A 15,500-nucleotide genomic window follows, 5' to 3' on the forward strand; every position below is an offset into this window, starting at 1 on the left:
ACGAAAAAGTAAAATGGGAAAGAAGGATCTCAACTTCCTCTTGGGAAGAAATACCCTGAGGGTGAAGGGGGAGCATTTCCTCACTTGCCAGGGTACCAATGAAATACAAATCCATGTAGGCTTGCTCCTTGTGCTGAATGAAGCAAACAGCTATGTTCCACTTCAGTACGCAATATTTAAAGCATCGAAGCGGGTGTAGATGGGGTGTGGAGGTGGGCAGAGAGACAACCAAAAGATGTCTCATGCTCCTAAGCAATTTTGTAAATTTAGATGACTTAATTTTCAGGTGTATCTATCTCAGTTATCACCCTCACTCTCCCCAAAATCCCATGGTACTGGTAAATTACAATTACTAGGAGCTAAAACTCGCATTGTTTCCAGAAACACTGGAAAAATGCCACATTTGGATTAGAGTAGCCACCTCAACTAAGTACCTCAAACGGTATTTAATACAGAGGGAAAGAGGAAAACACATATTCTTAATGGAAAAGCTGTAGGCCTGTAATTAATCCATGCCAAAGTTCTCCTGTACTCAAAAGAAATAGTTTAGAAAGGATGATTAAAACTTTCAGATAATATTTAATAAATGTCCAATAATAAAATCGGATGACTTCCAATCTCGTAAAACATAAGGACTGCAAAAGCTGCAGCTTCACTATACAGTGCAAAATATGCTGGAAACAGCAGCAAAGATAGGAATGATCCTCTAGCACCAAGAGGATGCAGCTGCTGGGAGGCTGCTCTCTGCTGGGATAATTTTGCCCACCAAAGAAGAGACTATTCCAAGTTAAAAAGACAACAGGGTAATTTGGACATGATGCTTTTCACAGTTCAGAAAGGAATTGGATATTGAGCATCACATTTATTAATGCTGTGAATAACAGAAGAACATTCTAATGGATGTTGCATCAGTAAGTACAGGATAAAACTTTATCTCAGTGTCTCTATCATAATAGAATGATATGTAGCATTTTACAATTAGACTAAGCATGGAGCTGAAAAGCATCATGAGTCAAATAAGCAGTTCAGCCAAAGAGCATCACACTACATGACCACCAGAGATTGAAGTCAAGCAAAAATCCGTGTCAGTATCCCACATTCTCTGTAGACCTCATTTCTTAGTATCAGTAATCTGTCATTTTATCTCTCCAAAGAGATAAGAACCACTATGAATTATATTTTTCAACATTTTCAGATTTCTGAATACTTAGTGAGGACAGAAATAGTATTAGAAGTATTATGAAGAGTTGCTGAAGTGTATTATATCTACCTGAATGTGATTCCAGTAGAATGGAACAGAAAATGAGATGCTGCATATTTTTTTTACATTGAGTTAGATCATGCCCCAAATAAAACATTCTGTATGTCATCTGGATACAAGAATAAAAAAATTCTACGTTTGTGTATTCATTCTCATAAACTTGTAAAATCTACAGGGTACAGTGTTTATTTTTCTTAACTGAGTCAATCTTCTTCTGACATGGCTGAAAGCTGAAAAATGTGTTCTAGCAGTTGGACATGGCATCTTTTTCTACAAATGTTTATCACACAGAACAAGTGACAGAAGATAATGCTTAATTTGTCATACTGTGAATTAATTGTTTTTAAAGGGAAATAGTAAGCTTACATCTCTATCTTCAGTTTTGGCTATGTTTTTTAGTTGAAGAGCTTTAGCTCTCTCTTTTAAATCACGTACCGTCTTTGCGTAGAGCAGACACAGAATTACGGATGAGGTTAATGCTGCAGTTTCTCCCAGAAGGCCTATGCATCACAGTACCCCAGTCAAGCCCATCAGATGTTTTCAACACAAATCCATAGGAAAATATTTTAAATTCTGTAAGATCTGTGTCCAGATGAAAAGTCAATAACAGCTAATGTGTTCTGGACACAGAAACGTAGCATCACCTGGGGGGATAGGAAGTATAAGTTGCTTTGGAATCTCAGATAGAGGGCCTCTCACTTTATTAAACCTGGAGTTGCGAGTGTGTAGGTGTTGGATTACACACATCAATAGGAAGAGAATGATTTCTGGAGGCACTTATGGAAAGATTTTGAATTACGGTACTTATCAGCCCCCAGGGAGCATTTTGGCAAGTTTTTGAAATGCACTCACGAATTCCTTGTGCTTTTTGGAGTCAGCTACAATGACTGAACTATAGAGGCTGGAATGAATCTTTGCTGTTTCATCACATGTGCTTTCCAGCGCAAAAGCAGAGCTTCTCAGAACAACAACATGTGCTCCCTGCAGAGCATGAGTCCTTGCTGTCAGTGGCTGACACATCTCATGGCCTGTAACAATGCTTCTTCAGTAACAGTAACTCTGGGGTGTCCTTGGTTACACTTATATCATTGCAAGGAATCAAAAGGTTTTACACCACCAGTATTTCATTCTGTTGCCTTGGGTGGCATCTGAATTCAATATTATCTGGGCTGAAACAAGATGCAAACAATTAAGATGTGAAGAATGTATTCAAGCAGAAAAGATCGCGTTCTGAGAAATAACTGTCAAGCAAAAATACAAGGACTGGCAAATTATTTTCTAAAGATAAGGAGAGGGATTCTCCGTCTCTAGACATTCTCAGGACAGATTAGACAAACATCTGTCAGAAATGATTTAGCTGCAGTTATGCTGCCTCAGGGTTAGGAACTAAATGATATCCGGAGACCCTTCTCAGTATCATTTCCTATTACACTCCCTCTGTAGGCAAACACGTACATTTGAGGCAGATAAGGTCCCTGGAGAGAACCAGCAGCTCACCATTCAAGTAAGAAACAAGAGGAACTATTTCTGTTTGTTCTGTGGTGTCTCTTTAGAGCTATGCTGTAGCTGGTCTTAGCAGGCAAAAAGAAGGTTCCTTCTGTCTCACAATTTAGAAAAATATTTCATCACTAAGCTCTCAAAAGAAGGTCCATGTATCTACTGAAGACATTGGTTCAGTAATTCTGTCTCAATGTTTCATAACCAGAAGCTTTCTTCAGGATTGGCTGATAATTAATTACAAGAAAAATAATGTGAAGTTCAAATACAATGCAGATACTGCTCATACAATAAAGATACACTAGTTGGAGAGTGTGTCAAATTCTAGAATAGCACACGCTCTAGAATAGTAACTGTTGAATTGAATATTAATCACAAAAGCTCTGTCATCTTCCAACAACAGAGGTTATGTGTGGAGCTTTGTAGATTAAATTCCAGTCCTTGATAAATCCAAATTTATACATTTCTGTGTTTTGTAAGTGAAAATGCCACAAGATTTCTTTGCTGATCAAACTAAATTTAAGGTCCAGTACAATGTTTTCACTTGGCAAGTGTATCTTGATAGGAAACTTCTATTGACAGTACAAATTAAAATTTGTTGCGCGTTCTCTTAAGCAGACAATCCATAGAAAAGAGTATCTGACTGCACCATCCAAAGTCAAAAATAAAAGCTATCAAATTCTAAATTCTACTTCTTATGCTTCAGTTTTATATAAAATGTCAGAAAAGAAAGCAGCAACCAAAGTCATCTCAGAATTCTAACTTATAAAGATGTGTCTTAACTTCATTATTAAAAGCAATGAAAAATAGTTTGACTAATATTTCAGCAATATACCATTAAGGTAATGTCATCAAACCAGTGGTTGGTTTAAACTTTACTGGAGTAACTCTAAACTTTCGCACTTTCAGCTAAAACTGTAAAGAGCAAAATCATTGACAAAACAAGGTACTGGCATTGCCTAACTAGCTGCTGCTTAATCCAAACAAAGCAGAATCCAGGGCCAAGAGCAAAGGGGCACCAAACTTTGACAGTCGCAGGAAGAATTGTTTGCCTCCGAACATAGATTTTGGCACATCTTTTTTTTGTTGTGAAGCTGCCTGGAACTAGCTATAGAAAGCTACTAAAAGCAAGATAACTTGCTGCAGAGAAGTCTAGGTTGCTGTAATCTATCCCAGGGTACTTTTCTGTATTTTAAATTAATAGTTCTTTGAATTACATGTAAAGCAAGTAGACATATGGCCAGAACAATGAAACAATTTTTTTCACATATTTGAGAGTGAGTTTCATTTAGTTCATGTACCTCCACGAGTTTAGTCGTGCAATACACAATTTCCCTTGCTCCTAGCTAGTCATCTCTCTAAATGAAATGTAAACATACCTGAAGCGATACTGCAGGGAGAAGGAAACAAGTCTCCCTCCCTCATTTGTAATTGTTGACTTAGGAGAAAGAGACTGAAAATGTGCATAAAACCATAATTTTAGGAAGCATATTCGCACAGGACCAGAAGTTTTTGGTAATATTGTACTATATGTGCACAGCACAGCCAGTTGTTGTGTGTTTTTAAAATATTGCATGAGTTTTCAAGATAAGGATTTGTTCAGAGAATTCTTCCACTGCATACTATTCCAACAGAAATTGCTTCATTTTAATAATTTCTGTGTATACAATTTCTTCCCCCTTTCTCTGTCAGCCACACCTACAAATCCTAGAGCTGGACTCAAGTAGCAAGAAGTCAGTCTTTCAGATCTGTAAAATGATGAAGTTACTTGTTACAAGCAGTACAGAAAGGAACCTATTTGTATTATTGTGTTATTCAAATGAATATAGATACACTAAGATTGCTTTTCAGATTATTCAGAAAAAGTATCAAGGGCACAAAGGTAAAGGAAGCTGCAGAAGCTCATCTGACAATAAAAACTCTTTTATTGGCATCTGAAAGAAAGACAGCTGCTTATTAGAGAAGCAACATGCATTTTTATGTACTGAGATACGTTTGCATACTTCTCATTAACAAGTACTGTTGAGAATTCTATGTCCCTACATCATTGCATTAGTAAATGCTTCTAAAAAACTAAGATGTAAACATATGGCTAAGAAAAATGTATCTGTTTATCATGGCTCTTTTTCCATCGAAAAGCAGTAACTGAGTAGCATCAGCAATGACTCATGAAGTACCTTTCTGAAAAGCACTAAATCTACTCTGTTTCATACAACTACAAAGAAGCACAGTTCTACATAGCTTACACTGAACTTCCTGTGATTACTTTGAAGTGCCTAGTACAGAGTCAAAAACAAAAGAAATCCCCACCTTGATACTTTGGCCTGACTAGAGCATTAAGAAGAGCTCGAACAGCTGACTCTCAATTCAGCTAGGCATCGTGGAGGCAGTTTATTCCGTAAGCAACTGACAAATGGAAACTGCTTCCTATAGCCAGAAAAGGTCAAACAGAAAATGAGTAAGGCTTCCCACAGCCCAAAGGTGAAAACAAGTTTATCACACATGCCTTCTGTATGGCCTTCCCAGCTGCTGTTTATACTCCCCAGCCTCCTAAGTCCAGCTGCTTGTCGAGTATTAAGTGCATCTCTGCTCCTCCTTGGAGTTCCCCTGACTTGCTACGCTTCATTGCCAGCTTGTTCACAGTCAGGGTACCAGGTGGCTGCTTCTTCTCTACAATGCCAGCAGTGGCTGCTGGGCTGAGTGCTAGTATCAGCCAAAACTGCTTGCCATAATCTTTAGAGGGAGACATGCCAACCACGAGTGTTAAAAAATCATGAGATCATGGCAAAATCATGAGAACCAAACCAAAAAAAATTACGTGGGATTTTCTGTATGTGGTAGTGTGAAAATAAAGTTTTCCATGGTTTTATCCTTTACTTTTCAGCTTAGAAAGTCTCCCAGAAAAATATCACTGTTCTGCATAGTACAAAGAAGAATAATATCTCAAAACTCCAAGACCTTGCAGCTTTTACAACTGGGACCACTCAAGACTCAAGCCATCCTACTACATTTTGAGACAATTGCATACATTTCACACTTGCTAAATTATCAGTCATTCTAATTAGTATTGATGGTACCCAGTATATCTGTTACTGAAAACTTTTTTTTCCCTGTGAAGATCAGAAGCAGGATTCATGTTCTGCCTTCCTGCATAAAGTTTGTCTTGCGTTTCTTCACATGCAATCAACACATAAAACCAGAAACATCCTTGACCAAATCTCTCTGCACTACCAAGCCAAAATTGTCTTCAAGTTCCTAGACATGCAAGAACATGTAACAATGCACTAATAAAGGTTTGGGCTGACTTGCTGGAAAGCAGCTCTGTGGAGAAGGACCTGGGAGTCCTGTGGACAAGTTAGCCATGAGCCAGCGGTGTGTGGTCAGCAAAGACATCAAGGTAGGTTATATCCCCCTTCTACTCTGCCCTGGTGAGGCCCCATATAGATCACTGTGTCCGGTTCTGAGCTCCCCAACACAAGAAAGACAAGGAACTACAGGGGAGAGTCCATTGGAGCATCATGAAGATGATGAGGGACTGGAGCACCTCTTTTATGAGCAGAGGCTGAGAGACCTGGGTCTGTTTTGCCTGGAGAACAGAAGACTGAGAGGGAGGGGATCTTATCGATTCTTATAAATATCTAAAGGGTAGGTGTCATAGGACCTGACTGTTTTCAGTGGTGCCCAGAGACAGGACAAGGCGCGGCAGGCACAAACTGGAGCATGGGAAGTTCCATCTGAACATGAGGAAAATCTACTTTACTTTGAGGGTGACAGAGCACTGGAACAGGCTGCCCAGAGAGGTTGTGGAATCTCCTTCTCTAGAGATATTCAAAACTTGCCTGGGTGCCTTTCTATGCAACCTGCTGTAGGTGGCTCTGCTTTAGCAGAGGCGTTGGACTAGATGATCTTCAGAGGTCCCTTCCAACTCTGACCATTCTGTGATTCTGTGATTCTGTGATTCTATGATTCTGTGCTGCCAAATTCTAATTTCTTTCCCAACTTATTGTGGGCAACCAGTTCCACTTAAGTCAATGAATTTTTTCTCCCCAGGGATTAAATATGGTCATATTTTCACTCAGTAATGACATGAAGCAGAAAGAATGGAGCTTAAGAATGGAGTTCAGTGAAGCAACTGGAAACTGGAAGATCAAAAAAAACAAACCTACTTTACATTTTCCAGTTGTGTCGAGGAAAATATGAAATGCAGACCAATAAGGAAGAATAAAACACGTGAAAAGGACATATCGGTTTCAGAAGAATGCTTTACTAATTACAACTAACTAGATATAACTAAATATAGTATATCAGTGACAATATGCTCTCCTATATGCAAATGAGTCTCCAAGTAAATTGCAAATACACAGAGCATAACAGGTTTTCTTTATGGATGACAAATTGATGAAGTCCCATCCTGAAATGAACTTCAAGGGACTATTTCCATGGAGTTCCAGTATGCTAAATGTTTTACATATAGGAATTCTACACTATGATGATACATATAGCAAGCAAGTTACCTTCCATTTTATGTGCTCATAACTCAGAGCATACACATTCTGTGTATTTAGCACTGTATGTTCGTGAGACAGCAAAAAAGTTCACACTAGGATATATTCATGACAGACAATTACATTTTATTTCTTAAACAAATAGATGGTTTGTTATACTGTAATTTTTAATAGGTGCAAGCAATTTCATTATATCATTATGTCTAAGATACAGGAACCAAGTGTACATAATTGAAGACAAAGGAGATTGAAAACACTCTTGACAGAATTAACAAGTAAATGATATCAGTAAATGCAACTGCCACATCCCTTCATTTGATGTCTCTGCAAAAGCATCTTCTAAAGTTCCAAGCACACAGCATACACCAGTTAGCTCGTTTAAACAGCAAATTTGTTTCAGTAATCCATACGGGTAACTAATGCTTTATCATATATATGAAAATCCTTTAAGTGCTTTATTTTTGCATGCATGCTCCATTCCTTATTGATATGTTCCCCTTTTAACAGAGTCTTTATTTGTTTTAAAGATCAAAGTAGATAAACTCAATGCAAAGCTATGCAGCATGGGCAACACCTGTTTCTGTCACCCCCCTCTCCATACCCTTTCACTCGCTTTCCCTTCTGACCTCTCTCTGCAGGTGACCATGAGTGAACAGCTAGTTCTCTGTGAGACCTGAATGGGACATACACATTGGCAGATGTGGGTGAATACTTTAATGTTTATTAATCTAAAAAAGAGTAAAGATTACAAAAATATAAGGAGTAGAAAACCTTAGACAAGTTAAAATACATAAAATCTCTAGGTAAAGTTGATTTTAGTCAGGCAGAGTTTATTTTATCAAATGTCAATCCAAAATAACAGGGGTATAAGCTAAACAAAAACATTATAGCAAGTTTATACTAAAAGGCGGCAGTTACCCTTCTTTCCTAAGGCCACTGTACCACAGGAAATAATCTGATTCAGTGCATTACAGCATCCATATATCAGAGAGGTTCCACTTGTGTACTGCTGATACTAGAAAAATAACTTTATTTAAAATTATTATGTATAAACTAAAGCAAATTTTTATGTATAGTTTTCATCACCATAACTTTGTTTTAATTAAATTGTTCTTCAACAATCCCACTGTTTTCACAAAGCTGTGAAATCAAACAGAAAAACACAGAAATTAGGTCTAAAATTTAATAGGATAAAAGGAAAAATTAATTCTTCATCTTGTATGTATTTCATAAAAGTTGCCCATTATGCCAAATTCACAGTTAAATACGGAACATTGATCAGTACTTTGATGAACCCTCATTCAGTTTATTTAAAAGATGTTCAGAAGCAAATCACAGCTTCTTTAGTCACGTTATTTGTTCCAATTATTAAGTGTTTTGGAGGGTTTTTCTGCTGCTTCATTTTCAATAGTAGTAACAGATTACATAAAAATGACCGGTGTTTCAAAAAGCATCAAATATAACAGGCTACTGCGATGAATCAGATAAGCTGAAATACAAATGTCTCCATTTCTGAATGTGTTCAAGTTGAAAACCTTCCCCAAAGCAAAATGGAAATGTAGCTTTTAGAAATATTTACATAAGCATGTTGAAATAGATTATTTCACAAATGTTTCTGACTGTAACACAGCTTGCCTTCCCCCTTCCTCCACTCATTGGAGTTGTAATGCTGCAATTGGACCTATTACACGGATCCAGTTAGAGAATCAGGGTTATAAAGGACAAATAAACACCCCAATCATATTTAATTACATAGCTGAATACATAAAGGTTTGTGTATTACCACAGAAACCTTTACCTTGCTTTTTCTAAACACTAAAGGAAATCAGGCACAGCAACTTTGCATTTATTCACTCCTTTTGAATACACAAATATGCAACCCCTCTTTGGGAGAGTAAAGAACCTTGGCAGGAACAAACTATTCCCATTATCTCCAGCTAATCAATTAAATACAATCAGAACGAGATCTTTAAGTTTCACTTTGCCAGGTAATAAGCCTTGATTTTGTATTGCATACTGTACAGAGTACAACGGAGAACAGTACATAGCAAGAAACACTCTGTGAAAGCCTTGGGAAACCTTAGCAACAGTTCTTACCCTTTATTAAGCTTATATGTATTTTTTTGTCTTTTATTCTTGATGTTTAATAACTGTTTTTCTTGGAGGCACTTCATTTAGCAGAGATTCAAGCATTGTCACCGTTTGATCTTTAAGTAACAAATTTGTCTTAAGGGGGGGGAAAGAAAAGCAAATATGTATAAGTCTGTTTCATTTGCAAAATCTTCTCGTGACCTTTGTCCACAAAAGCTTCAGAGACTGCAATGGTCTTAGCTGCAGAAGGAAATGGAATGCCAGCAAGAAAATATATTCCATGCTACCTCATATCCATTACAGAATTCCTGACTGATGAGAAATGATTTCAGCAAGATCAAATCAACTTTCAGCTGACATGAGATAGAGTAAAATCAAGGTGGAAATGCAAGACATAAAGGACACCCTGAAGAGGTGAAGGGACTCGGTGTACTTGTCTCAGTACCCCAGTAAAACAGATCTCTAGCTGACCTCCAAGTTCCCTTTGTTTCTGCGTGTACTTCAGAGAACAAATAATTTGGGCTAGACTCTCACTTTTATATAGCTGAAGGCAGGTGGATGAGTCATAAACTGACAGATTGATTTCTCAAAAATAAAAGGGAATAACAATAATTAAAAAGTAGTTATTACAAGCCGGAAGCCACCATTGACTTACTTGGGTAAAATAACTGAAAAACTACAACTACAGCCATTTTAAATTTAGATAAATAAGATAAATAAGACCCATAAATACAGATAGCCATTAGGATTGGGACCCAGACTCAGTGACATGTTTCAGAAACATTAACTGGTGGTTTCTTATAGCTTTGCTGTCAGTTATCATATTTTATCATCCCACTTAACAGGTTAGGGAAATAAGACATGGAGAAAATAAGCATTCCCCAGTTCCTGCTGTAACACTCACAATGGCACTACGCATTGCCAAACAACATTTAATGAAAATGAACAGAAGTCATGTACCAAAGATCAACCCTCCTCTCTTCTCCCTCTCCCTTGTCTCCACTTTCAAGGATTTTCTCTCTGACAACGTCAAGACAGTCACCATAATTATGTCACAAAATCTTAACCTTTCCCAGTACTGAGTTTTCCTTCTCTAATTTTAATTCCTTTTCATGATGAAAGAGGAATTTCTACAGTTTTGGCTTAGAATAAATCTCAGCCTTGTAAAACACATTTACAGCAATAGGATAATAAGGTGTGTTATTTTTTTATTAGAGCTTAGACAATATTGGGCAAAGGAAAAAAAACCAGATTTTTTTTCATAGATCCTTCACCTTCTGGTCATTTTTGCACCCTGTAATGACAGTAAGCATTGTACATTTGTTCTGGTTTCTGCAGCAATCTGGCCCCTCTGCTCAATCAGTCAGTCAGCTGTGGAGCCAAAAGCCGTTCAAGGCCTTACTTAATGCAAGGGGATGTATTCCTTGTTTGATGCCCCCTGGGTCTTGCACTTTGCAGGGTCATTTGCGTTGAAACAAATTGAGTGACAAGCAGGTGTAGAACATGACCAATGTGCTTTGGTAGTACTTTAGGGTTCCTCTTTGAGCACTACTGTAAACAACTACACAAGGCACTGCTGAAAGATGACTGGGTTTGATAGCTCTTGAAAAATGTTGAGACAATTAAATGAAATAAAAAGCACACATAGCTTTGTAGCAAGATCTTCTTTGCCCATAGTGAAAGCACTCAGCTAGCATGGCAAACAAAGGAACGTATGGCATAAATGGATGAGACCATTAATTTGGTCCGCAGCTCTTTCTAATGTTCTGTAATATGAAGGACATATGAAATAGCCAGTTCCTCCCGACTGGAAAGCCTGGACAGCGGTCTCCTAGTAAAATAGCTCATTGATACATCCACCTAAGGCCAGATGCAGTTCCATAGGATGACTGCACCTCACAGTTTTCATAGGGTTACAGTAACTTGTCTTTACTAAAACCCTACAGGTAGTGCTTTCTGAGCATATTTTGATTTAAAGGCCAGCTGAATCAGTCTCAGGTTACCACTGTCAGATTCAGATATCCTCCACAGGTCCTCCTGATTCAATCAGCATAAACATCGGGCAGCCATGGGGCTGAGCAACAACACAGGACTGAATTATCTGAGTAAAAATAGTCTTTTTACTCAAGAGATTTTGCAGTGAGTTGAGGTCTCAGTTCAGTGTATGCCTGCACAAAGACCTACATTTAGGTTGGCTTTATTCAACAAATGTTTTGGAAGAGCCAAGTGGAAAAGGGGATGGATTAATCTGATATTATCAAAACCAAATCAAGTGATTTATTTAAAGTTCCTTCATCAACATGCAGCTAATTAGGCAGCATTTCCATTAAAAAAGTTACAGTTCTTTGCTATAATGGCTATCCTTGTTAACTGGATGTCAGTAAAAGCTTATAGTTAAAAACTGAAATTATAGCTTATAGTTTAGTTTATTCTCTGAAATTCTTTAATATTAGAGGAGGTTTATTATTTTTATTGTCCTTTTAGACTGATCTTTTAACAGTACAATATTAAACAACCTATGTTTCTACACAGACAACCTGCTTTGTGATTCAAATAAAATTTCTTGTATCAATATATATAGCCTTTTATATCATTATGCAGCTAGTGGAGTATTTTTATTGTGATGTACATAAATCTGTGTATGTTAATATTCCTATTTTGGTACAAAATTCTAATAAAGCTTAGTACAGATTTTTAGTGAAGAGTATAGATGATTATCTGTTGAACTTATCTGTCTATCTAGCCAGAGTGGTTTATAGAAGACATAGAATTCTGCTGAATTGAAAAATTAAGGACTGCCAATAGTATATTCCTGAAGGTTTACAACTCCATTTGTAAATGTTTTTTGAATTAAAAAAAAATCTTCTAAAACCAAAATATTGATATCACTGTTATTATATACACTGTGGTTCAATAGTGGAGATTCACATAGATAAAATTAGTATGAACATACGCTGTGCTTTGAAATCTACAGACTTCTATGACTTTCTAGAGTGCAATAAACTTCAATAGTATTTTATTAGTACCTTTGTTATGGCTAATATTAATCCAAGCTATCATCACTTATATTTCTCAGGTGTATATTTTTTTCGATCACTAAGGACAGGCATTGCTTTATTCAGAGGCACCCTGCCTTCTCAAGTAAATTAATTTTACCTTCCAAGGAATAAATTATGTTACTAAAACAACTAGGGGGAGCCTTGCAGTTTAAAATCACTTGAATAAACCTTAGCATAAAAATATGTTTACATGTACATAGAGTTAAGCACATTTTCATAACTTTGTAAGAAAACAAGCAGCATAAATGTAGACTCATAATCATGCATAGTTTTATTAATGCCTATCATGTAGTGTTCAGGAAAGCAACTACTCATTATGAGAACGAATAAGCACATTCATAGACCTTAAGACAAATATCCTGCTGTGATCATCTAGTGATCACACTGTGATCATTTGACCTCTCATGTAGCCGTACAGAGTTCACAGAATCTCCCACTATCATTTGTCATTTATAAAGCCCTATCACCTAATACTAATTACTTCAAGTACATTGCCTCTCTTAAGTTCTGCTTACAACGCTTAAGGCTCATGATTGCTAGGATATAGCATTTAATTTCCTTCATCATAGTTTGATGAGTTGAATCTTTCTTATTTTAATTACTACCCACAGATATCAAGTCATCTCTGAGGTTCATAGTTGAATGCCTCTAGGTAAGGCGAAGTCCTAACAGGGTTTACCAGACACTGGGTAATTTTTTATCATCTTCAGAAATCTGTCAAGGAATTCCAATATTTCCTAATTGCAAGATTAAAAACCCACATTTTTTTACTGATACGATTTGGAATAATTTGCCACTTAACTTTTTAGGCATTCAAGGAATAGTCTACGCTTTTTTATTACAGCATTATGCACAGAGCTCACACTGAGATGATCTTCTATGATCATCCTCAATCCATTAGGTCATTGCTTTTCAGGACAAAGCTTCATTATTCTGCACCAGAGACAGGTACTTTTCTCTGGTGCCACATATATTTCACTTGGTTCAAATATATTTCATCTGGTTATAATAAAGTGCATTTTACTGGAATGAGGCCATTATACCAGGGGATTCATATCATTTAATAACTTCAGCTTGTCCTTCCCACCAGTTATCCAAACCTATCAGACCCTAATGAGCCCCATTCATCTACATCTTCCCATTAGAAACTCTAGTTTTTGACTCAGTGAGCCAGCTTTTAATTTACCAAATGTGTGCCCTGATAATTCTCTATGCCATTTTTAAGTTACAGTGTCATTTTTTTATTACATTAAGTGCCCTTGGGAATGCAAGTTTACTATAACAAATCGAGATGCAGAAAAATATATCCTTAGGTTTGGAGGCTGTACTGAAAACAGCTTTCTGCACTGAAAAAAAAAAAAAAAAAAGTGAGGTTTTTACCTTACTGGAATGGAAAATTCCCTCCTCCGAAATATTTAGTTTAATGCAATCTTTTACAAGATGAAACCAAATATTAGTCAGTAGAAACAAAGTGACATGAACTAAAGCCTTTATAGTATAAGGAAATAATGGCAGCTTTAGATTTAAGCACTTCCATTATAAAAACAGGAATCTTGAGTCTAGTTCAAACTTTCACCTCCCTTCACCATCCAACAGTCATCTAACTTGTGGTAGAAATAATGGCAATCTCTGCATTTGTTTCGCTCTATAGAAATAATTAAATCCAAGAGGGCAAATTTCCATGCTTGGAAACGTTTTTCTCTCATTTTCAGACTTAGAAAGTAGTTATATGAAATGGTGTAGCTTCAGCTATAGGTTTTACAAGACATCCAGCCAAGACAGCCCAGCAGGTCTGTAGAAATTCTTTTTAGAGGAAGACGATCCTGACTGGTAGCTCAGTTCTGAAGTGGACATAAAACTGTCTCAAGATAAAATATCTAGCTAAGCAATGGTAGGGAGAAGGAAACACTATATATTTTCTTTAACATATGAAAGTGTGCATTGGAGAAACCTGAAAAATGACTCATACCATAAGCAGATAAAAGCTTCATGATGCTCCCTAGAAAGGTTACACGAGATGGGGAGATCTGACTTTTTTTTTACTCCAATTGATATTAGCACTCTTGTGATATTAAATGAAAGATGCTAGTAATTTCCTCCAAAAGATTCATTAATCTGGAATGAAAATCCCCCAGAAGTTCTACCCAGATGCAGTTTTGAGACAAAATCCTGCATATTTATAGTGAAGCTACTATTCATTGGGAAAAAATTCCAATTACAAATATTATGTTCTTATTCACCAGACATGTAATTGACTAATACGTTTAAACAATGCCTCATAACTACCATGCTCCCTAGAGAAACCAAAACTAGCTTTCCCCATAACTCATACCCACTGAAAGAGATCTTTCCAGCATTGCTACGCTCCATCAGAACAGAATACAAATACAAACAGCTGAATTTGACTGACATAAACCAAATTTGTTTGTGCTAATGTCATAAAGGTTGCAATCAACAGTTGCTGCTCTAAGCTCGATTCTGTCACTCTTATACAGAGTATAAGACTGACTCTAGCAAAAGGAAAATTTAACAGCAAAAACATATTCCTGCATTTAACTCCTCCTTATTATAAACTCTGATAAAGCAGTTTTCCAAATCTAAGGAACATTCATTTCCATAATTAAGAAAGACTAACTGCTTACTCATTTGAATTTGCTTAGTGTAAGGAATTTTACCCACGTAAAAATAGTGTGCCACTTAGAATTTTACTGGAACACGCTGGAATTTCTTGATTTAAAAAAAAAAAAAGTCTTTCATTCTTGGGTCTTTTTCTTAGGTGGACGTTTGCGCAGAATGGGAAAATGGTTTTCTTCAACACCTGTTGAAGTCATCAGCGGAATGCGTTTGACTGCAGAGTTTCAAGACCAGTACGAGAATGAATGAAGTGGAAATAATACAACCAGCTCAGATTTATCAGCAGTAAGCCTTCCACTGCAAACTTAGAAAAAAGTTTGCAGATGTGTTAGTGGCAAAACATTTAAGTTTCTTGCCACAGGTCAGTATGCGAGAGTTCAAGCTTTGCCCCAGATCAGCTGAGCTAGAAATGAGCATCTAGTGCTCCTGTTGGCAAGCTGGAGTGAACTGATA

General features: G+C 36.9%; 1 protein-coding gene across 2 annotated transcripts in view; it reads right to left on the reverse strand.

Annotated features, from left to right (window-relative positions):
* C2H8orf34 (chromosome 2 C8orf34 homolog) overlaps positions 1 to 15,500 on the reverse strand; it is a 193,771-nt gene that overhangs the window by 23,950 nt on the left and 154,321 nt on the right. Inside the window, exon 14 of one of the 2 annotated variants that reach the window (XM_054057424.1) lies at positions 7,107 to 8,403. The exons of the other annotated variant lie outside the window; for it this stretch is intronic. Coding sequence (XP_053913399.1) covers positions 8,396 to 8,403 — 8 coding nt within the window. The 3' untranslated portion in view covers positions 7,107 to 8,395. Of the gene's footprint in view, positions 1 to 7,106; positions 8,404 to 15,500 lie in introns of those variants that run through there. 2 annotated transcript variants of the gene reach the window in all.

Source organism: Cuculus canorus, chromosome 2 (genome assembly GCF_017976375.1).
Source record: "Cuculus canorus isolate bCucCan1 chromosome 2, bCucCan1.pri, whole genome shotgun sequence".
NCBI classification, from domain to species: Eukaryota; Metazoa; Chordata; class Aves; order Cuculiformes; family Cuculidae; genus Cuculus; species Cuculus canorus.